The 25,527-nt window shown below is 40.1% G+C and overlaps 2 protein-coding genes across 3 annotated transcripts in view; both read right to left on the reverse strand.

The window, feature by feature from the left end:
- The window catches only part of aqr (aquarius intron-binding spliceosomal factor), a 62,653-nt gene extending 62,165 nt beyond the window's left edge, over positions 1–488 (reverse strand). The window contains exon 1 of the mRNA XM_040042559.1: positions 484–488. The gene's annotated coding sequence lies outside the window, so the exon portion shown is untranslated. The remainder of the gene's footprint in view (positions 1–483) is intronic.
- Positions 1–25,527, reverse strand: part of dph6 (diphthamine biosynthesis 6) — a 55,479-nt gene that overhangs the window by 3,491 nt on the left and 26,461 nt on the right. The window contains exons 10-14 of one of the 2 annotated variants that reach the window (XM_040042561.1): positions 25,287–25,412; positions 21,645–21,774; positions 21,344–21,518; positions 5,545–5,793; positions 629–1,013 (exon numbers count right to left, since the gene is read on the reverse strand). In XM_040042561.1, coding sequence (XP_039898495.1) covers positions 629–1,013; positions 5,545–5,793; positions 21,344–21,518; positions 21,645–21,774; positions 25,287–25,412 — 1,065 coding nt within the window. The remainder of the gene's footprint in view (positions 1–628; positions 1,014–5,544; positions 5,794–21,343; positions 21,519–21,644; positions 21,775–25,286; positions 25,413–25,527) is intronic. The other variant, XM_040042562.1, reaches the window with a different exon arrangement.

Below are 25,527 nucleotides of genomic sequence, written 5' to 3' on the forward strand. Positions count from 1 at the left end.
CCTCAAAGTGATGAGTTATGTCAAAGCTAAAAGTGACAGTAAGATGGCTGGTTTGGCACAAACTCAAAAATGTTAATTAACTGCTTCAGAGATGACTTGACAACTGAGCCTATGTGATCGATGTGCTCATCGCCCTTTTTCCCTCCGAGAGAACATCTCTCAGGATAAAACAAATACCGCTCCACGTTTGTCTTGACAAGAACCTAGAATCCTGGGACGACGATATGGCGGCGTATGAAAGTGTAATGATGACAAAAGACTGCCAGCTGCTTGGGTTACTGTACACAGTGCAGACACAACAAATGAGTTATAATAATTAAACACAGGAAGGAGTTGAGATCCTCAGGAGAGACTGTTTCCTTCAATACTTTATGTTGACTTAACCAGTGTCAGCTCAAACTTTCTTTGAAACAAGAGCGCAGAGAGAGACAGAGAGACAGTGAGTCACTTTGTTTTCATTAATACAGTGATGTGCAGCTTAACTCAGAAGAGCAGTATATCTCACACGTGTTCCTTCTAACAAAGCAGCCTATTTAGGATAAATCCTCTTAATGGGCGCAAATATTGGATCACTTTAAAAGCACGTATGTGTGTGTGTGTGGTGTTACAAGTGAAGCCCGTGACATACCTTTAACAATCTGCTGTGCCAGTGAGTGGCTGCACTTGAAGAACACCCTAGCACACTGTGGCACCAGCTTAGCATCCATCTTCTTTGTGGCTTTCCTGAATGCAGTGCCAACTTCTTCTGTTACATGCTTTACATCAGTGGCCTCCAAGTTATCACCATGGACAGCCAGGGAAAGTGAAAGCGAAGCACTATGGCTGTCAGCAGACAGAGTGTAACACTCTATAGATCCACAGGCTATCTTTGTAGTCACGTGACAGGAAGTCCTTTGGGTGGGATCGTCACGAACTGCAGTTGCATGAAGCTCAACGGCTGCACCCTTGGGCAAGGCAGGTACCACAACGACCAATAACGGCACACGTCTGATCGCAGAGTCCCACAACAAGTCCTGCAATGTAGACAGATGGTACTGAAATGAATTGGGTGGCAAATTATATACTATGTTGTGTTACGCACTACAATCAAATGTATGGCCCTCCTGCTGAGTTTCACGCTGCGTCTTCGGAACAAAAACACTACTCCATCAGCATTATCCCAAATGCTACCACACGGCAGTAGGACAGGCTTTTTACTTGAAAGACTGACAGACTATCAATTAATGTGAGACTGGGAGGTGACCCTTGGTAATGATAGTGTACAAACAATTCAGAAAGAATCCATCGTGCTTGCAGCCACCATGAATAAAACACATAAATGCATTCATTTGAGCTTCATGCACTGACATGGCAGGTCCTATCAAAATGACTTCTCACCTTTCTAAGAAGATCATCCACAACATGTGACGGCAGTTTCACCGCACGCATTTAGAGAGAAATGGCCTCGAATTTAACTACAGGGCCAAAATTTCTCCTTTTTTTCCCTCCTCTGGACTGAGGGCCATTAGCACTAACAAAATGTCTTGGAGCAGTGCTACAATGTGGCCCTCTAATAATACTTGGCTGTGGCTTCATCTGCTAATGGGAGAGAAATGAGTGTTTTATATAACCGTCATTTCAGTCAGAGTCGATAGGGCAAAAACACTTAACCCCCCCCCTTTCAATTTGCTGGATCAATTTTCATCCACTTACACCCCACTTCGTAAGTGCAGAATAATAACAGGTTACTTACATTTTATTTTGATATTCACTCACAAAAAGAAGAAATCATTGACAAGCCACATGGCGGCCTCTTTGTCCCTTCAGCAGACAAACCTGTCATGACCCAAACCGCCACATTCACTGAAGCAGCACTTACCTTCAGATTAAACTTCAGCAAATGCTTAATTGTGTATCAACAGCTAACCTCTTGACTTGGAGAGTTAGAAAAAGAAGAAAAAAAACCATGAAAAATGCAGGTGTCCACAATGAGTGTGTGTAAAGAGGTTAGGTTAAGATTTCGCTACTCTTTACTGATTTTGAAGAGCGCTAGCTTGCAGTGATCAACAATAACAATCTCAGAAGGAGAAGCAGAACAATTACCATGTGATCTCAAGCCTCTTAGCATGTCAGACAAAGTGACAGCACACATACGTGTCCTATGCTTTGATAAATGTTATATTAGCACTTCTGGCTCAGGCTAGGTATTTTCCTAGAGGGAACTGGTTCTCCACTTGTCAATAGTGATTGAACATAGGACTGAGAGCTGAAACTGAAGAGAAGAATGACAGGACAGAGGGGTCTTGCTCAGCCAGGCTTAAAGGCCACCCTGCGGGGCCTTGAATGCTAAGATGCTATACCCCACCGACTGTCTACAAGGAGATCAGAGGGACTTCAGCGCAGTGCTCTAGCCTCTGGCAGGACATTATTGTCGCAGCAGAGTTGCTGACTTTCTGTTAAGAGCTGTCTGTTAATGTTACATCTACTTCATTTTGCCTTTTTGTAATCGATGTACCACAATGTTAGAATTCATGGGATGTTTATTCAGCGGTTCTGTAAATGTGTTTAAATCGCAAAATTGTGTATGTTTCTGCATTTGTGTGTATGATCTGTGGATGCGGATCATGCTTCTCTTGCAGTGGACTGAGAGGGGAAGAACTCACGTCTACCTGGTGAGAGGTTATTAATGACATTAAACTAATAAAAAATCTAATTTGATATATGGTGGAGCTGAGTGCTGGAGAGGCAAGTGGGGCAGGCTGACAGGTGGCTGCGTGTAGATGGTTCAATTCTGCTATACGCAAGCCACTTAGCACGCTCATTACTTCATGCCAATTCATTTCCAGGGCAGGCAAACACTCCCCCTGTGCTCTCTCTGTAGGCAGCAGGTAAAAGCATATAGTCTGAATCTGCTGCGCTCAGCTCTCCACACTGATGGGGTGTGACCTGCTTCTCCTTATGTTTGTTTTCTTTCTCCCCACTTTCCTCCCTCTAACTCACGTCCATGTGCCTGGAGCGTGTGCAGGGTTGAAGGGCCAAGAGGCGTGAAAGCCGAACGGTAAACACGGTAATAAGGAAGTGGTGTAAAGGCGGGGAACAGCAGGGAGCTGATGGGACTTGCTCTGCTTAGCCAGTTCCCCTACATTTCCTGCCCAGCAGGATGCCTTCAGCATGTGGTTCTATGCCTCAGCACTTACTGTAGTGCTGTCAGTCTGCTATAATATCCCTTCCCATTCACTCCCTCATTCACTCTTCTTTTCTCAAGATTCCACTCTGAAGCTCATCAGACTGTTTTTGTAAATGAAACACACAGGGCCATGTCAGTGAGGCGAAAAGTGGAAGAATATGAGGGTATTTCAAAATCACAGCAGAGGCCACAGTTCCTTAAATCTCCCGTAGTAAGCATGTTTACTGTGGTGTACAAAAAAGAAACTTTGTACACTGCAAATTCAGCGTTTTATTTCCAAATTTCAAAACCAAACATTTCTTTAAGAACGTCTCGTCTTTTGCAAAATAACTCGACGTTTGTGCATGTGCAAATCAAGTTCCATTTAAACCTTAATAGACAAAAAAAGAGAAAAACAACAACAATTGAAAGCTGCCATGCTTTCAGAAGCTATTGCTGCTAAACAAAGAGATGTCTGTTTAACATTTATTGACTTATCACATCAACATCTCCCTGTTCATCAACCCTTCTGCACACACATGCACACAGACAAACAGGCTCTTTGTGGTTTAATGCACCGTAAATACAATTTCACACTTGTAGCGACTCCAGTATGCTCCCAATTAACCCTGCAAGCTTCTTCATCCACCTGATTAGAGAAATTATCAACGCACAACAACAACATGGCCCTTTAGCTTCACAAACACACTAGGCACTGGTGTTTCTTAATATTATAAAATTGCACTTCACAGGTCTGCTGGGCCTTTATATCTTTGCATATAAAAGAATAAGACCACATAATCCAACACATGTTTTTCTAACTATTTTTTAAGTGTAATATCTTAACAGTTTTTAACCTCACACAGCATGTTGTTATTATTATTTTTGCTAGTGAGATGCATATATTTACATATCATCTGTATCCTTTTCCCCTAAAACTATTTTGAGCTTTGTTTTGAAAAGGCTTTATAAATTTGGTTTAATAAGTCACTAACTTATCGCTAACTTATAGCTACTCATAATTTAAGCACTTGTCTTTGTTCTTTCGTGTGTTCCCTGTATTTCTTCTGCTGTGTGTTATAAATCTACAGCACAGAGAGCAAAGTGTAGGGGTCAAGGGAAGATGACATGTCAAAAGCTAGACCAAAGACAAAAGGTGATAGAGCACAGAGTTAGGCTAGTAACCCAGCACCCTGCTTATAGGTGAGGCACCCTGATCTGTCAAGTACTGTTGTTTAATTTGGAGTCAGTTGAAATTAAAATGTGGTCTCCTGGTAGCAATCCCAGGTCAGTTGAATGAATATTTTCATTGTTCTGACACATTGCTTGGAAGGAGACCAGATGGCTGGAGTTGTACATCTTCAGTGACCTCTGATATGAACCTAGTCCGGTTGCCCCCCAAAGCTTTGTCCTCAGTTAGCCCTGTTATTATGTGAATGACTCACTCAGTACTTCAAATTTCCACTACACTGTCAATGCTTTAAAATTCTATTCCAATGTGAGTTACAAGGACAAGCAGAACAACACTAACCTAATCACTATACTAGACTTATCTATACGACATGTTTATATTTTAGAATTCAGAAATTTCTAGTTTTATATATACACGACTGCAGGATTTAAATAATATTTGGAATTTTATATTCTGGTATACTACTAAATACTGTTAACTGACATGATGTTGACATTCTCTATCCACTCTTTAACAGTGTTCGCCACTCTACCAAGCCACATGTTGGAGGTGGGCTCCTGCATTTCTCCCTAAGGCCCTATTCCCATGGCTAGAGAGATTACTGTGGGAGGAGAAGGGCTGCCAAGGGAGACTGGAGCCCCTATTAGATGTATGGAGCGGCGTTGTAAGCCTTGGCGGTAGAATGAAGGGAAGGATGGAGGGAGGTGGCAGGAAAGAGGGGTAAGGAGGGAGATAAGCTGCTCTGAGAGTTGAACGGAGCTCCAAAATGGTGTGTGGGGGCAAAGGATTAGGGAGGCTCTGAGGAAGACATCTGCTTCTGTGCCAAGCTCCACATTATCAAAGACACCAGCGTTTCCCACATCATCAACTTTTCATGAGTGCACTCACTGGTAAATATCAGTAGCAGCGGCTTGGGTCTCAAGGGGGCAAAGAGGGGCGAGAAATCTTGCCTTATTTCACAACTATAAACCACAATTCTGAAAGGCCTCTCTGAAAAACTTGGATACCAAATCAAGTTTCTCTTCTTTTACTTATTCATTGATGCATGGATCCCACTGTCTTGTAATCCATTAAACATGTGTTCATCTTATGTGGGTGTAACATTTTATAAGTATGATCAATATTTCCTCTGCATCCATGATAAAACAGTCAGACATTGCTCTGGCATAAATTTTACAAATAAAAATCTCACTCCAGAGTGACTGACCTTCTCTCCTTCTGTGGCTCTCAGCATGCTCTCCCAAACGGCACGGATGATCTGGATGTCTTGGTGCCTTGTAGTGTAGCAATGGGCCTGGACAACATGAGCCAGAGTCAAGCTGCCAATCACAGCTTCCAGAACCTTCTTCATATGGCTGAAGGACAAGTGAGCCTGGGTGTAGGTGGCAGCTTTTACCAACTCCATTTTACAGGGTACCAAAGCAATTTGGCCAGAACAGAACACCACGTCATTGATCTGGAGAAGAAATATAAGGAAAAATGTTACAATGGTATGGTAAAAACCCAGACTAAGCATTAACAACCCACTATGTTAGCTGGGCATATTGAAGGCTGTGTGTGGACAGATATTATCAATAGGTGGAGTGATGCAGATAAATTTAAGCATACTGAGAAATCAGCAGGGTGCATGCTAGAATCTGATGGAACATTAGCCACAAAATGTGATATCCATGGATTAAAAAGAAAATAAATCTCAGTTTTCATTATGTTTCACATAAGGGATTGGTTCAATAGATACAGTTGCATTTTTAGATGTTTTAATAATTCTAGCATATTATCTTTCTGTGGGTTTAGTATCTTGATCTCACATATAAAAACTAAGAAGGAGCAGAGCATTTCTAGCACCAGCCACCTGACAGGAGTCACTGCAAAGAGCACCAGAAACAGTGGGGATATATGGTGTCAGAGTTTGCTTCAAATTAACTGATAACAATATCTATTTTATTAGCAAAATTGTAATAAAAGACAAAAAAATTTAAAAATTTCTCCTGCTGCTTGGTAGGAGGAGCTAAAACTGCTCTTTTGAAGCTGAAGGTTGCCGATGCCTGCCATAGTCTGACCTAGCAATCCACTGGATCCATCTATCTTGGACAGTTAATCTGGGTCCAGGTAATGGAGGAGCAAACCAAGCAGAAATGCACTTTTCTCTGGTCCCTGCCTCCAGCTCCTCTGCTGAGATAATGTGGCGTTCTTAAGTCAGCCAAGAAACATAATCTCAGAATATCCAGCGTGTCCTTGATCCATCGTCTGAGTCTCCTCTTGATTGAACATGCCCAAAACACCTCACCTAAATGCTGTCCAGGTGGCATCCTAGATGCCAGAACCCCCTTCATATGGAAGAACAGTGATAGACACCCTTTTAAGGAAGCCTTTTTTTAACTATTAGCAGAGAGAATGAATGTAAAGTGACCAGTAAATTCCCTGCCTTAACATACAGACTCACTTCTCTTTTTCCAAAACGATACAGCAATTGCAGAAATTGAGATAAATCATCCATCTCCCCATTCACTTTGTGTCCAAGACAATTGAACTCCACAACTTGAGGTTCATCCCAAAACTCAACAAGGCACTTTACCCTTTTCAGATGAGAACCATGTCCCTGTTAGTTCTCATTCAAACCACTTGGCAAACCCAGAGGTCACTGCTCGATGAAACCTAAGGCAGTTAATGGGTTTAACTACATGTCCATAGGTGTGAATGAGAGTATAAATGGTTGTCTGTCTCTCTGTATTAGCTCTGTGAGAGAATGGTAATCTGCACATGGTGTACCCTGCATGTATGGATGGGTGGACGGATGAAATCATCATCAACATGTATGGAGGAGGTCAGTAAAGAGGTACAACATCTGGAAAGCATCTAATTGGCAACAGCTTCTTTTTTAAGCGTTTGTTTTTCTATCCACGCAAAGAACGTGGATAGGAAAACACAGAATGGAACAACATCAGTCATGGATTGACCTCCCCAGACCCCGAATCTAAACATTATCGAAGCAGTATGGGTTCATCCTAACAAGAATTCATGACTAGCGGAGCCCCAACGACTATAGAGGCCCCTGGGATGGATTTGAACCCACGATTGCTGTGAGGTGCTAGTGCTACCCACAACACAACTATGATTCATGATCTCAAAATCAAAATCCCAGCAGAGACAATGGAAACATAAAAATAAGCACTGTTTAAGACGTGCAATCAGTCCAATTCAAAAAGTTGTTTTATTTCTCTAAAAAAGTACAATACTAAAAAAGGTGTTATAATCAGATTAACATTAATTATAAGCATGTTTGATTAGCAGTGAATTAATTAACAAGTTATGCCCCCCCCATTTTCAGCATCTTATCACCAACCATTCTCATTTCACAGTTCTTAAACAAGCTGTTTTTTAGTGAGAGGTCTGCCAATATATCTCAGTGGCACCAGTGTTATTTATAAGCATAATTAACTTAATAAGCTCAATTTTCTTTTAATACCTCTGTTAGAAATAAGCTCCTTGCATAATGAAACCTGAAAAAAATCTATCTGTTTAATGCAGAGAGACGAATAGGGCTGAGGAGCGGCATTAAGGAGGTCAGGTCTTTAGAGACCTTGTAGCTCACCAGTGCTCGAGACTGGATGGCATTAGTGCTGGACACTGGCTGATGGTCAATGCAAATAAATGCCGATGATAAGATGAAAATAGCATTACTCTGAAGGATCCGGATCTCCAGGGAGTAGCAGCCCAAGACAAGGTATTCTACTAATTTGCAAAGACCTAGTTGGGGCTCATGTATTTAACTGCAAGATTACCAGGGTAAGCATGAAGTAAAAGTCATATTTAAAGGCTTTCATTCACGCTTTCAGTGGCTGCTTTAGTGTGTTATGTTACTATCTTCCAAATGAAAACACTGTTGAACTGCTGGATTGGTGGCCGAGGCTTTTCCTCTGTTAGTTATCTACATCACATGTGCAGGCGGTTGCCAGCTCACATGCTTTTGGGTAGCGAGACATGTTTTTACGGTTGGTCTCATGCTCTCACACCGCCCAAACACATCTCAAATGAAGTCTCACAGGTCAATTTGATCAAACTCACAGACAAAGAAGCTTTTAGTTTGGGGTTTTAAAGAATAATCTGTGTTACTATTATGTTGAGGAACTGTTGAAGAACGAGCAGTTGCATTGCAGCCATCCGCAGCACAGGAGAGAGGTTTTTTTTTTTTACGATGAAGCATGTAAATCAGCTATAGTGTAGTACAGTAGACATCCCTAATGAAAAACGAACCTGTAATTTGTCTACTAAGGGCTCTTTGAGACTGGACAACCCCTAAAGTTCTTCTCCTCCACACTCACTGCAATTCAAACTAAACTTTTTCTTGTAGGATTCAATTCTAATTGGTCCGCACAGATGGCACTTTATTTAATCTTGAAAACCTGAAGCAGGCTGTGTACCATTTAGAAATTCCATTTAAAACACTAACAGGACAACATGCTACATAGCCATTTAGAGGTCAGACGCAATCATGGCTATTTCCATAATCAAATGTGCCTTCCATGAATCACAACTCCTGGCCTCACTTTTCAGCTCTGATGAATCTTTTGCTTCCATCTCTGCTGCTGCAAATTACTGGAACAGTGACAAGAGATGGAGAGAAGACAAATGCAAGCAATGTGAGCGAGTGAGGGGGCAAAGAGAGGGGAGATAAGGCCTCCAGTGCTTTCAAGCATTTGGATCAATCACCGGATCACTTACCTGCTACAATGATCTACCTAAGAGCCAGCGTTACTGTGACTGGCTAACATAAAAGCCAGATTCCCACACATCAACAACAAATTGTCATTGGCGTTCCATTTATGAGCCATCAAATGCCATCATATCCACTCCAACAAAGAAGAGCTCCATCAGGTTGAATGGGTGGCCAGAATCTTTTAACAAGCTCATCCCCTATGAAAAGACCTCACTTCTTTCTAAATTCATAAAGGCCAGCTACAATTTGTCAATTTGAATATCAAAAGGGTCTAGCATGGGGTCCCTTGGCTGTTAAAGGCAGACTCCCATAGCTGCTACCAAGCAGGTGTGTGATGATCAATTATTAAGGATCCCACTCTGGTTACTCTTAGTGGGAGGTGAAACTGGGGATCTGGGGGGTTTGTGGTGGTGGGGGAACATATTTCTGTGTTGAACCTGGATGGGAGAGAGACAGCAGAGAAGGGAGAGCGAATACTATTTACATAAAATTAACAGTTCAAAAGAATGAGTTCACACACCAATCAAACTTGTTAATTGACTGTCAATGGTGTGTCCCTGAATATACAACACAACTACATTATTCATCTTAGGCCTTGACAGGAAGACAGTCCAATTTGCATGGGTGTTCTAAACGTGATCAACAACCACAATGCCACATGCATTTTTAATAGGCCAGAGATGGGATCCTTTAATATTCATAAGGGTCAAACAATTGCATATGACATTAAACTTTCTATAACAAGGTAAGTATTTTTCAAATGCTAGCCTTAGTGATCTAAATGGCCCGCAGAGAAAAGGGAGAAAGTGCTATCTTCCAGTCTTCACAGTGAATCAATGCTATATGTCCATGTTGGTTCATTTTATTTAAATATCAAATAATATTAGCTATGTATTGCCAAAATAAGGTTGACTGAAAGTTGATTTAATATTAGTCAGTTGGTTCCGAGCTGGTTTTATTTATTTCTTCATTTACCAATGTTTGAGAATAACACGCATCATTAGTTTAAACAACCATGTTGAGACATTTTTCATTACGTAACAATAACTGAGATTTACACAGCTATAATAACAAAACATCAAACTTAAAAAAACACTTCTTGAACGATCTCTAAGCCGTGCTTCCAATTTACCGAACAACTGAGAAGATAAAACATTTTCCAACTAATTTGTGTTTTTGTGCTGTACTTCACTGACCTTTATTCCACGGTAAAAACAATGTGATTCTTCTAATGAACCCAATGACACATCCAAAGGTCACCAAATTCAAAGACATTTTTTCCCTCTCTGAGAGGCGCAGACAGTAGAACGTATGTAAATGTACTCAGGAAGCGCCTGGCTGTGTCCACTCCCAGTCCTTAACAGTGTCTCGTTTCAGACTGGTGTGTCTGAGGTGTTTCTAATTGCAGTTTGTGTCAAAGGGTTTCCAGAGATGACCAGACAGTGCTAGACTATATTCACATCGGTGTCGAAGCCCTCTGGGCCCCCATCCCGTTGAAGACATCTCCAAGTGTCATTAGCAGAGCCTTGGAATGGTATAGATGAACTAGGCAGGCCTGGATAAAATGACCTGGTATTGATGAACAGTCAGGCTTTTCTGCCTGGTTCCAAGGACAGAGAGGTGGAAAACTGCTCCACCACTCCTATCAGATATGCTAATGGTCACATTTCTCCCCATTGAGACCTCATGCATAATTTAACTAGGAAAATGATAATACAAAATGTGTAAAATAGGTTAGATTAATATGGTGTAACTTTTCCTTTATCCAAGGACATATAACAAAGCTAATGGGGCAATGGCAGTACAATATCAGCTACACTGTCAGTAATTAAATGCAAAATGTAACTAATATTTGGTAAATTTAATTTGTTTAAATGCTGTTGCGTGTTTTTTATATAGTGAAGACTAACCACGGAGTAAGAGTAAGTAAAAGGCAACTTGTTCATTGTTGAAGCGTTACATTGCACAGGACTGATGACGATTTTTGAAAACGTGGAAAATGGAACAGAATAAAATGGTAAAATTGTATGTGTAAGAAGCACTAGACTACAAGTAAACCCACAATACTGCGATTAAATGTTATTTGAAACCCTAAATTGATGTATAAGTTATAAAAAACACTTTTATTGGAAAATTCTTTGGTTTACTTTTAATCCCATATGGAGCATTTTTAATGTGACAAATTTTTCTTTGGTAATTTTCTTCTTTTCTTGAATACTTTAGGGTTGGCAAATAGCTCAAAATAGTTCAAAATCTGGGGATCAAAAACTGAGGTTGAAGTTTTGTTGAATGTATTTAAGTGCATATATTATTCCTGCTTGTTGGCGCGGATTTGATATGCAACAACCGTTTAATCCTTGTGTGGTGGATGGCAGTTTGTCAGGGATGTGTGCTGTGATTTCATCTCAAACTGGCTTCAAGTCAGTGGGGTTCTTTCAGCATTAGTGAATTCAAAGCAGATCACGTCTGGGAGTGGGAAATGATAAGAAATGGGCTCGTGTTGTGCCGCGCCCTGAGGAAATCCTGCCTCTTCTGACACCTCATTTCGAAAATACAAACCTTTCAGGAGAACCACAACCTTTCTCCCTTCTCCCAAATCTTTCAGCATGTTAGTCTTCTCATTTAAGGCTTCATGGGAAGGGGAAAAGATATTTGCCTTTTTTTTTTTAATTCCCTCCTCTTTTTTCCACTCTCTTTATTTTTGTCATCCTGTTTGTGTTCCAGTTTGAGCCTAACCCCTGTATGCTCAACTGTCAGACGACATCAGTGTTACTTAAACTGCGACATAAATAGCCATATAAACTGCACAAAGAAGAGGCATTTCTGAATGCGTGCTCTCAGGTCTAAAATGGAACATTTATTTTGAAAGCAATCCATAAACATATGTTGAAGACACTGTGACAATTTTAGCAAAATATGCAATATTACGCAAGTATAATGACCCATTGTTGAAGCAATGTGTGGTCAGTCTGAGGGGCTCTGGCTATTCCCCAGCCCCCCACCCTCACTAAGCTCATCTGTATTTTTATTTTCTGTCTGTTATGTCTGCCCTCGACATGCCTACTCCATACACAATGAACCTTGTGGAAGAGTAACACTGCCATGCCAGCTCTAGTCAACTTAATGCTGGTCAGGAGCTGCCAGTCAGTACTATAACCAAGGTCAGAGGAGCTTGACTGCTGGATGCCAAGGGACACACACTGGAACGTCAACAGGCATAAACAAAAGACAAAACAAAAAAAGTAAATGCATCTTTCCCCGTCATAAAAAATGTAAACTTAAAAAAATAAAATAAAATATGTGTTGTGTTGTGTTGTGTTTTGCTGGACACATGTATTGCTGCTAAAATGATGTTAAATTTAAGAAATAGGATCAAATAAACATAACAAATACCTCAAACTGATGTAATATAATTGTCTGCTGCTTCAGACTACTGTGCCACACCAGAGTTGGGTTGAAAATGAAGAGTGATGGAGGGGCATGGGTTTTCATTGCGTTAGGCAAAATGCCCTGCTGCCTTCAACTGTCCCGACCTCACATTTTTTGACAAATTGGTTGTGAGGCTTTTACGACTGATGCACATATCGCAAAAATCATTTCTGCCAAGCTTCCTCTATGACCTGCCCGTGGGACATGACAAGCCTCTCCATGCATCGCTCTATCAAGCCGAATCTTTCCAGGACAATGCAAATTATGACAAATTCCATCATCCTGCATTATGCGCTTTCCCGCTAATCTCCCTAATTCGAGAGAATCGGGGAGGGTCTCGCTGTTTCAGCTGAGGGGCATGTTGTCTGACTGAATGATGCTGAAACTACAACCCTCATCCCCCGTTCTTTCTCCCTCCCCAGCTGCGACCACCTCGTCTCTTCTGTCTTTTCATATTTTTCTTTTCCGTGAAGCAACATTTCTTAGTCTGGCTGGTAAGAGAAGCGTCAACTTAACCTGGCCACAGAAGAATTATGTCAAAATAAAATGCTATAGCCGTTAAAGTGTAACTGTCAGGAGTGGTGAAGTTAAACAAGTCTGTGTGTGAGTGTATATGAGGTATAACCAGCACAGGACCACGGTGTGAAATGTCTATTCTGCATGACACAGGCTGAATCAATCATTCTGTGTCGCAGCAACATGAAGCTGCTAATCGAGCGAGAAAAGTCCATACACATACACACATCCTGTCTTGTCTATCCTCTTGAAAATTATTTTTTTGCAGTGGACACAATGTGTAGCTTAGTGTGGAAAAATAAACAACAAATTAAACATTTAAAATAAGAAGACTAGCTGACAGAAATATGATAGAGAAACTGCAGCGCAGAGCAAATGAAATGTATTCCTTCTTCATCTCAACAGATGGCAGTATGACTGCATTAAAAAGGCAGCTGGCACATCAGCCATGGCGCAGATACTGTATAAAGTCCAGTCAAAGCACGGACATTCTGACCAGACAGCATCAGAGTCTCCGTGGATTTTCGTTTCATTTCTTTCTTTCTTTCTTTTTTTTGACCAAGTTAACATATTCACAGAAACAAGCCACAAATACAACTGGTGAATTGCAGGATCGTGGATTTAAAAAACAAAACAAAAAAAGAAACAATAGGAGGAAAATATATTTTTAACATTCACTTGATTCCACTTTGTATTTTTTCATTTTATCAATGAAACGCCAACATAGCTGCAACGTGACATTAATAATATAAAGAGGAACAAATCAAAATCACAAAGATGAAAAAATATTTTAGTAAAAAAGGGCACAAGGATGGATAACGTCAAATAATAAACTATCATGTATTATTCCTACAGTATGAGTATTGTATAATAATATAACACTATTGGAAAATATAAAAAAATATGGTTCGTAAAATGCACCAAATCCTAGGTGAAAAACCTAGAAGAAAATTAACAGCTGTGTGAGTGCATCAAATTTAGCTCAATGCATTTTGGCATGCAGAAGACATTGTGCAGTCTATATTATATTAAATGAACATCTCAAATTCATCATATATTACCGATACACACAGTGCCTGACATTCTCTTTCATAAAAGTTCTATAGGAAAAATTAGAAGAAAAAAAAACATAATAAAAGTAAACATGCTGACACATGCCAAAAAAAGAGGAGGCAGTATATTATTCATCTGCAGTATTTTTACCTCAGCAAAGCATACGTTGATGACAATGGCATTTTGAAAAATGAATAACCCAGGTTTGAAGCTACTACTTACAAGAACTGCTCTATGTGAAATTTATGATAGAGTGAGGGTGTAAAATTAAAAAGATGCAATACTCATTTCTAAGCTAGTCACTTACAGCCATGTTTAATATGTTGAACTTGTGGAATAGCTGAAACACAGGCATAACAAATATAGAAATAGCGTATAATGGCAGCTGTATTAAACTCTTTCCAATATTGAATTCAATCATCAGTGAGAGTTAGATTCAATTAATGTTTCTGAGCTGACTGTTTGGCTTTAAAGACTTTGGGTAAGAATAAATTGTTGACAAGGCGGTGGGTTACAATTCCTAATGCTGTTACTTATTACTGTCTGCATGTCACCACACTAGCATGTATGCGTGTTGGTCACTGTATTGTTCTGTCTAGATTTGCCACACATGTAGATTTCACAAGAAAAGCGTCTTCCAGACCCTCCCTATCTGTGTGTTTGCATGTGCGAGTGTGTGTAGGCCCTGTCAGCTATGCCCTCTCGTCACTGCTGGGGGAAGAAACACACCGGGGCAGCTCTGAATATAGTGGCTAGTTACCATAGTAATGGGATGGTCATACGTCTCTCCTCTCTCAGACAGTGATGGAAGTGGACAGGACACGCTGCCATGCTTTTTATCTATGCATTTGGTATTCAGTTATTTCATTCCGCAAATAAAAAAGCTAAGCCATCCCACCTCTCCTTTTTCTGTATTCAAATAGATGGGTGAAATGCGAAGTAAATAGTTGGATATGGGGTAATAATTCACACATGGGACTACAAATAATTGATGTGTTTTGACTGAGTGTTTGTGATTGCAATTGTAATAGCGCAAGTGTCTTGGCAGATGTCTGCGGTGGTGGGATCTTTACATGACGCTTTTCAGATGCCTTCTTGATGTCTCTGAACCATTCACCCCTCCACTGCTCATCAGCAGTGACAAAGTGAGAAGCAAACAAGGATGCATTCACATACACACACAAATACATACAGAAATAGCAAACAGACAAAACACACACACACACACACACGTACCATGTGGTTCTCTCAAATTAAAAAGCAGAGACTACTATTTATCAAGTGTAATCATATTCATACACCACAACTGATTACATTAATCTACATATCATTAAATATTCTAGTGCATTCCCTACATACAAACCCCCAAATGTTATATATATATACACACATGTATATATCTATTTTTTTTTTAACAAATGGAAGTTTACTTATTTGTAAAACTGCAAAGATGATTGACTTTTGTAGATGCTATCCACTAGAGACACAACTCAATTTCTTGAGGGAATCAAGGTCTTTGTAGCTTTAATATTTAATTGTGTGTAAAGACACACTTACACAATGTGTAAATACTTATATTAATATATTGGCATCTTTGTCTGTATACTATGTACATATATAAGGGGAAAAAAAGAGAGATGATAACTGTGGCAATGCTGTCCCTGCTTCCCATGGCTTGTTGACATGGACCAAGGCAGTCAGGCACCAATAATACATGAAGAGCTGTTCAAAGGCAATTAGGATCAGTTGTCATGGCTGGGCCCATTAATGAGTGGGAGTGTGGCAGGGGCCGAAGCAGAGGCACAGCGCCGGCAAATGCGACCGCATGAGAGCCGATGTATTCTGACAGATCCAGTCCTTCCCCTGTCCTCGCCTGGTACAAGCTGATACCAGCCTGTACCCACATAGTGCTGCAGCAGCAGCAGCAGCACAGGATAATGTAGCAAAGAACGTCATGCCTTCTGGAAATGACTACTGCCGCGGTAGGTCAGCCTCCACACAATCACAGCAGGAGAGAAAGGGGGGACAAGGGCCAGGGAGGATAGGGCTGGAAAGAATATAATTACCCTTGCTGCTGTGTAGCGCTTCACATAAAACTGCCTCTTCATCAGATTAAAAAGGTAATCTCCTTTGACCTGTCACATATAAGTGTAGACATTTAGAGGCAAAAATGTACATTCCCCGTGCAGTAGCTCCAGCACGGTCCCTAGACGAAACTATGAACCATATTTCAAAGCGGATATATTTCTCAGGATTATATTTGGGGAGGCAAAGGAAGTCCTGTTTCTGTAATATAGGAGAGATTATGTGTATATGTTGTCTGTATGCAAGTAAATATTTGACAACATTTGTTAGGTGTACATTTACTGATGGTTTGAGATGATGCGTGTACGCTCGGGTGTTTATTTTGTTTGCCTTTGCATACATATATATATATATATATATATATATATATATATATATATTTGCATCTTGCTGAGTTTAGCATGACTGCTGTGTACCTATCCTGTCAATCATGAGTGTATTACATTGAGTCAGCTGTGACTTTTTTTAATGACCAAACCAGTTTACCTTGTCACTCAGACAGAGCTTATCGCAAAGAGCACACAGGTGTGTGTGTGTCCTTGTAAGACTCGGCCTCAGGGCATACAGCCGACATGCCACTGTGGTAAGGTCTTACCGGGTTTGATCATTGTGTTTTGTGTGTGTCCAATTCAAGTGGAGACAGTTGACCCTGGTGTTAGGGTAGGATAACTAAAGCCTACATAGACAGACTTGGGTGATGCATAGAGACAGGGACTGAATCAATGATTGTTTGGGAAACGCTCTGAGGTGAAGCTTAACTGTCAGTTAAAACCTTTCAGACTAGAAAGACAAAGGTTCAATTCATTGCACATAATTCAGGAAAGGAAACAAGCAGCCTATTCTCCCTGTGCTTATTCTCAGTGAAATAAAAAGATAAAAAACAAACAAATCTGTGTTAACATCCTCTTCTGCAACTTAGGAGCAAGTAACTACATGCGCTAAAGAACACCGCAGCTTCAACTAGCCTTCAATCTCACGACTGCTGAAACCACTGAGCCTTCAAGACCTCATTTTTCATCGACTCAATTACTCGACAACTGTTCCCCTCCTGGCCCAACCCGTTTCCCCCCTCGCCGGTTCATCTTCCCTCCTCCTTAGTTGGAAGTGATCATTTGTTCTTTTATTAAAGTTGATAACATCCCTTGCATTGTCTGAGCATTCAAGCTGGAGAGCCGCCCCTACTGTTCTAGCCTCCAGTGTTTTCATATTATTGGTGCATTATTTCACGCATGCCCTCCTCTTTTATCAAGAGCTTTTGAAGTAATGTTAATAGACTAGAAAATTGAGACATTTATGAAGTATGGGCCATGTTTATGAAAAAATCCATAAAGTATGACAGGGGAGAGGTGAGATAAAAGCAAGGTTTTAATAGATTATGGCAAACAGGGGAGAAGCGTCAGATGCTGACAGGCACCTCCTCCGAGATCCCTCATTTTTTATGGGATTAATTTTGTTGTATTAGAAATGAAGTTAAATGTCCTAATTAATCTGTTCGTGCTGCATGAATACCTCCCTGAACGCAGATGCGTGCACACACACTGGTTTTTGGCTAATTACTCTTCTGTGGTAATTGAGGTAGATGTAGTCTCTGGATGTAGGCTGAGGAAGTTTCGGTAGGTGGGGGCATATTTGATGTGGTAGGGGCCTGCTGAATTTTGCATGCCGGCTCCTTTACACGAGTGAAAAATTCAGAGTGAAACCCATAAAACGTACCCACATTTTTACCGTTTGCCAGTCTTTATTTACTTATTTGTGTACATTTATCTACTGTTAAATTTCTGTTGAAGCTCCAAAGAACATATACACATATTTTTGTTTATTGTGTGTCAGCAGTTTCAGCTGCTTACCGTGAAACCACAAAGTCTATTTTCAGTTGTGTTTGGAAATATTTGTCACATTTCATTCAGAGTTCTTTCATATTGTGTTTCCTTTCCATCTACAATGTCAATTATGTTAAACAGACTTAAAGCAATGTTTGTTATTTAACTTGTATTCAATGCAATTAAACTGAAGCTTTAAACAAGCAGAGCAATTTTCTCTTTTGTCCAGCACGGGTGGCCCAGTCTGACTTTGACTCAGCCTGACCTCTTAGCTCTTCATCAAAAGGGCCAAACAAAGTTCAGCTCTTTGTTTTTAGACATTCATGCTCCTGTAAGAAGATTATTCAAATTCTACCGCCTGCCTCAACACACTCCTCCCTTTGATACTAATTGGCAGCGTCAGATTCACTTCCCTCCTGATGCCTCACGGTCCACTTTGACAATTTTCAAAATCCAATGCAAATCCTATCGTGGGCTTGTGCATGACAATCTTCTACAATATTGACTGTCACTCACAATTAGGGGAATGAGGCAAGGGGTTAGTGCTCACCAGCAACCTGAGGCTAGCGCAGTCAACTCCCCAAACGTACCTCGCCGAATCTGATCAGTGAGAATAATGTCCCAGCAAATATCCCAGGGGTGAGCCACTTACCTTAACTGGAAAGAGGAGATGTTTAACAACCATCCAGCTGATAGTTTGTCTGTTCAGACATGGTTTGGGTATCGTACGTGCCGCAGTAAATGTTGCTCAGAAGTGAATGTGACTGAACGGCCAGCATTAATTTAAACAGATCTTGCAAGTAAGAGACCCCTGTTGCTAACTCTGACTTTAGTGAATGATAGACCAATTTGATCCATCTGGCAACTAATAAGCGTAATCTATTATTATTAGTAATACATTTCTGTGTAAAACATGGAACATAGCCAACGAGAAACAGACTTGTGCTCCTTCCCCCGCCTCCTGCTTCTTTTATGTCACTCCAAAAGAATTGCCTAAAAGCTTTCATAAAAGCATTCCATTACTCGGCTTTCGTTGTAATGAGAAAATTTGTTTTGATATTTTCCAACTGAGAAACATCCTTTGTCTTAATGAATTGATTGCTGTAGTAAAAGACTGAAATTTCTTATATCTTAATTAGATGATGTAAATTGCGTCTAAAACAAATGACAGCTAAATTTTCATTAGATCCCTGACAAACAAGACAGCAAAACAAAACAATTAAAGAGAAGAACTTTGATACAGCTACGCTCACTAATAACACGATAAGATTACTCTACAGTTCATATCACAGTGAATTCAACCTGTAAACACATGTCTGTCAGGCATGAAACAACATGAAACATTATTAAAAAAAAGGGCATAAATTAAATTAGTGTTTTTTTTTTCTTTATGGCTTGCGGCTTTAACCTAAACTGATGCCATATTATATATCAACATACAATACACCAACAGGCCCTCAAGAGGCCCCCAGCTTTGACATTATAAAGGTTAACTAATTCTTTAAATCAAGTCACATCTAAATCTGTCAGCTTACCAGGCCAAGCCGGCGTTCAGTCAGCCTGCCATTTCAGAAAGCTGAAGCAGAGAGACATGACAAGCTGAGCAGACAGATGAATAGACGAATAGAATTTGAAGGTCCAGCATCCATCAAATGCCAATCCATAATGCCATTCCCTATACCTCCACCAGTACCAAGCCTCAATGTGGAGACCTACTGTAATTAAGTCCTGCAGGGGCAAAGCGTTCTGTCAGCAGCCATGTGCTGTCTTTCAAACCAGTGGACATTTGTCAAAAGAATAAACTGATCCCAGTACAGCTGGACATTGATTAGTTTAGAGCCCTGACTGACTACCCTAGATTCACATGGTTAGCATTACTATATATGTATATTATATATACATATATATTATATATATTTACTATAATTGTTAAAGAAAGGTAACAGAAACCTTTTTTATTTTTCCAATTGTTTCCATTTTTTCCCCCTAGGTTCAACTCATTATCTTAAAAATAGCTGAGCTTCACATAGCTGACTGGATTCTCTGGTCATGATTATGATCTAATATTCTGATATCCATTACCCCCAACTTCCAATCCCTTTGTATTGTTAAATCCCTCTTTTATTCACTAATTCATTTCCGTGGGATGGAATGTATGAGAAGGTTTCTCCACAAGAGCTCTTTGGTCGCTGTTCTCGCCCTGTCCCTGTTGCCAACACTCACCAAGAAAAAAAGTGTCATTAAGATGGCATCACCATGGTGCTGGTGAGAGGAGGGGTGGGACTGCATGCTTGCTCACAGCAAGGGGGTAATTGTATCAATATGTAAAACTCCCTATCTGTACTGAAGAGACGTTAATACATTTTTGATCAAATTAAGCCATTGTAGCGTGGAGGAGGAGTAGACACATTGAGAGACCACGCAGGGGTCGTACGAAGCTCCGCGCACAGCTCTGAACAAACTCTTCTCATTGTTTTCTCAAATTGCTTTGGATATGAACGATCATTAGAGGAATGAAAGATTAGATTGCTTTCCAGAGGCAACATCGCATGCACACAGCTGACATCAATTTCATGTCTCGATGAGACTCCATTGAGGAAATCAAACACTGCTGGCATGTTAAAAGCAAACCTGACTCTGTAGGTTGCATCTCAGGACTCCAAACTGAACTTCGGTGACACACTGGAGAGATATGCCATCAAGCTCTGAATGAATGGCTAATCCACACATGTTCTCACTCATAGACGGATTTGGCTGCAACATCAAGGACGGTGTGGAGGAGATGGACACTATCCTTGTTGACAGTACCTTGACAAGTGTAATCCTATATAATACACACTGGGTAAACACAACACCAAGCCAACCGTGCAACCACAGCCCACACTTCCTTTTCTCTCCCTTTGAATTCTAGATTCTTTCTGGGTTTGAAACAATATGAAAGAAGTTTGAGTTTTAACTTTACAAACAAGTGCAAAAATGAATATGCACTCCCCACTATGAAAGAGATACATATTTACATGTATACACAACACAAGTCATACAGAACAATCACATGCATACGCACACGTGCATCTCTATATAAACAAAAGACAAAAGAGACGGACAAGCACAATTTTAATTGCCTTTCAAGAGCGCACAATTACAAAGCATACGAATCACCAGGAAGGTTTGTCAATCATCAGATTAATCCTTGATTATCCTTCTTTAATCTAATGCTTACTTTTCTACAGTAATGTTTCCTATTTTTTGCTTGGTCCAAGCCAAAAACTTACTTTATCATTTGGAAACCAATAATTTCTGTGAATAACAGGGCTGAAATGTAAATACTTATTAATAAGTAAATAGAAGAAATAGTTTCCCTTTTGGGGATATTTTTCTAGACTTACTCTGAGGGCCTGGCTGTAGGGTCCGATGTTGGCTGGGGCCCAGTGGGACAGACTCTGGACGTGCAGAGCTTCTCTCTGATTGAAGCAGCCATCTGCCAGGGGCTCGGTCCAGTCATGGAGGAGACAGTCCATCTGCAGCAGCTGGCCAGCAGGTAGAGGCACCTGGACACACACCCTACACAAAAACAAGAAGAAAACTGGATGATTGCTGTACTAAAAAGAAATAAAATAAACACAGAATAAGAATGAGCTGTAAATGCAGGTTTGAGCAGCGTAAATACTGAAGATGTTTTACACTTACCTGGCTGGAGGGTTGATGTCAAAGTGTTTCTTATAGACTGCATTGAGTTCAACAAAATCTTCCATGTTTTTTACGTACAGGTGAACCAGAACAATGTCCTTCATCTTCCAGCCCCTGCTGTCCAACTCCCCTATAGACAGTAAATACATTGGAAGTGATAATAATATATTATAAATAAATTACACTAGCCTAACATTATTACTGCTTGGTTAAAATATGCATTTTTACAAAAGGCTTTTGTGTGCAACATACAATAAAACAACAGTACAGTACAGTCCAAATAAAATCCAAATGCAAAGGTCTGTGGCAAATGAAAGTGTCTCGCTAAGCACCATTACAGTGAGGTCATTAAGTTTCTGGACAGAATGAAAATGAGATTTTTTTTTTTATTTTATGGATATTTTTTAATGTTGTCTTATTACACCACCACAGTGAATTCTACAGCAAATGATAAATATGTTTCAGAGGTTTACCAAAACTTTTACATTAACTGTTTGGGAATTTCATCCATTTTTACACATAATCCATTATAGAAAGTATTTACACGATTGACTGACAAGCAGTTTCATGGTCATATGAGACCTGTTCTCTCCTTATTTCATGACAAATTAAGCTGATAAGAGATGTTGTGTTGATCAAATATTGAACATTTGGTATCTTTTTACTGGGATACTTAATATGAGGTCCAAAGAGATATCAACGCATGTGAAGCAGGTCATGATTAGGCTGAAAAACAAAAATAAACCTACAAGAAATACGATTTTTGTTTGCAAGAGCTCAGTCCCACTAGAGTAAAAATAGGACAATAGGAAACCACTTTTGGTCACCAGTTCACCTGGTGGGAGACAACCTGTCTCAGTCTAACTCAGACTGACTGCAATCATTCTCAAACAGACTGGCAAAGGTTAAAGTCAGTCTGCGCTGATGAGTTCTGCTCCATCAAATGATGAAACACACAAACATGAGTTACTAAGGTTTGTGGCTGGTAGTTTACTGCAAATTGCACTAAATTTAACACATTATTTTGCCACTGATATGTATGCGATAATTGCTGATAGGAGTGCTCATTTATTTGTAATTAGTGGGAGAGATGTTATCAGAACAAGTGTATAATTGGCACTTGTGGATGGCTCAAAGCTCTGAGTGCAACTTTGGCACTGTCTGTCCGGCTGATGTTTACTCAGTCCTCACTCTGTTTCAAGTTGCCTCCCTGTATATTCCTACTCTAAGATAATAATAGGAGTTTACTGAAAGAGAGCAGAGCTGAACATAACTTAATGGTGCAACTCAACTTTAATATTTAATATGAAGTAAGTGTCAAAAGGCAACAGCCGAAAATCGCTTCAGTTTAAAGAATTAAAAAGCTACAGTAGATTCCTAAGAAAACAGTGCGCTTTGATGATGGCTTTCCTGCAGCTTGTCACTTTTTTATTTATTTCTTTTTCTAAACACATCACAGGGCTTACAGGGAGTGAAGCATATATTTACTGAAATAAACAGCAGACTTTCAGACTTTGAGAGTTAATAAATATGTAAAAATGACTGGACTCTGTAACATGTTTATGGCATCATGAACCACAAGTTCTAACTGTCAACGAAGGAGTGAACGATGTTTAGGTTTGGGTTGATCTTATCACTCAGGAGTTTGGCTTCTCCTTTCTACTGGCCCATTTCTTCAGAGACACAATCATACCAAAGCTTTCTCACTGTAGGATCTGAGATAGCAGTCCCAGTGCACAGCTCCCACTCAGTTTCACACAGAGCGGAAAAACCTGGAGGGATCTGGGACAATAACAATATTTTCATTTACACGTGGAAACCTTGGTTTCTGACAGTATCTAATATCTCATATTTAAATGGAAAAATATGGAGAAAAACACGGAGAAAAAATCTTGCGCTCCACCTGACTGTCAGCCCTCAGGACGGCACACAGTCCACAGCAATTTATAACACAAGAATTAACCCTTACAAAACGTGTCTTGTTTGCTTGTTTATAAATGCATAAATTATAAATGTTACCCATCTGACCCAGTGAGTGACCAAGATTGGGTGGGTGGCATGCCGTGTGCCACATTATTGCAAAAAGATTGCATATAATTTCCATCTTGACCCTGTTGAAAACTGATAGGAGACTGCTTTATCGCCATTTTATCCCAGTTTTGTTGTTGTCTTGACATAATAGAGCTGGTCTCCATTATTTCAAAGGCATTGACTGCACATGGTCGCCACCTGGTCTCCAACAACTGTTTTCCTAATTGTCACAAACTAGTCAGCAAGACTAGAAATTTCCTTTCAGACAATAAATAATAAACATGTCAGCCATATGAATGAGCCCCCTAAACCATGTTACATAAAAAACACAACAACCTTACTAATTTGAACCTAGTGATAAATGTGTCACTTTCAACACAGCACAACCCTGAACTGCATCCACTAGTGTTAATGGACAGGTTTGAACAAGATTCGCATTTTCAGCTATATTTACCAAAAGCCTGAGATTTTTTTGTTTTACTTTTCTGAATCTATTCGGCATAAAGCTACACCTACTGCATACTTACTCAATATTCATGTCATTTTAATTCTGTCACTTTAGTATTTAAAAGGTGGATAGATTAGAAATGTTTTCTGACATTGAAATCTATTGCTTTAAAGTGGTAATGGTGGACCTCTTCTGTAAAGTGCAGTCTAGCACAGTATGCACACACGATGTAGGCTTTGGATGCAAACGCAGGCACAAGGGCTCAAAGCAAAGCCTTTCTCGCTACAATCATTTGAAAGAGCTTCAAGTTTGTTTTTCCTTTGCCGACACTAGCGTCTCAGACTACTTCGCCCTCATACAAAGAGGTTGTTCATTAAATATTAACTTGTTTAATATTGTCTCTGCACTGTGAAGGCTGTTCAGCCAAGCACCACGATAAACATTAAATATGCTTTTCATCTTTCGCTCCTCTTTCCCCATCAAAAAAAGAGAAGGAGAAAAAAAGACTGTGATACACTGTAAAAGCCTACACTTTCAAACTTCTGCAGGGAAAAAAAAAAAAGATAACCCACCCAACACGCCTGCACAGTGCGTGTGTGTAAAAAGCTTTAGTTTTCGTTAATTTGCAATGCTTGTCCTTGCTTGGTGGCCAGCATGCGATCCTGTTCTTGTCATGGACAGAGTCTTTGACACATGCTTTGCCTGCTGCCTTGACGAGCACTTCTAAGTAAGAATGACTTGTCTCTGCTACTTCTCCTGGTGTGTGTTTAGCTAACCCAGCGAGGAGAAAGAAAGACACTCAGGGGACAAAATTCTCTCCACGTGTTTCTTTTCATTGTTTTTTTTTCTTTCATTTTTTTGTTTTGGTGGGTGGGTGTGGAGGGTGGGTGTAAAGTGAGCAGTGCAGCACAGTAAGCCCGCCATATTTTTTTTGTTTTTTACTGAACAGCTTACATTACCTCTGCACAAAAGAATTATATTCTACCCCCCTCGACCATATCAAAGATGTCATTTTTATTTGATTGAAGAACACATAACTCATTCAAGTATAGTTTACTTTTGTGTGTTATGTGCTTTTGCGATTTCAGGGAGGCAAAAAAGAATTTTCTAGCAGACCCTTGTGGTTTTCCAGAGAGCTCAACACTTTTAATACTTTCCCTTACTTTGCAGCTGGATGAAAGCTGCCGATGTCTGGCCCTGGATCCCAGAGTCTTGGCTCTGCAGGCCATTGATGCCACAGATCCACTGATAACCCCCGGAACTTCTTAAAGAGCAAGATGGAGAGACGTCTGCATGAAGAGATACGAGATGAAGAGAAAATGTTAGTTTACTTTTTAAAGTATTTTTTCTCTGTTCATAACTTTGAGAAACCCCAAAATGAGAGATCAATCTGTTTGTTTATTC

The sequence above is a fragment of the Simochromis diagramma genome, unplaced genomic scaffold (genome assembly GCF_900408965.1).
Source record: "Simochromis diagramma unplaced genomic scaffold, fSimDia1.1 OVJJ01000304.1, whole genome shotgun sequence".
Lineage (NCBI taxonomy): Eukaryota > Metazoa > Chordata > Actinopteri > Cichliformes > Cichlidae > Simochromis > Simochromis diagramma.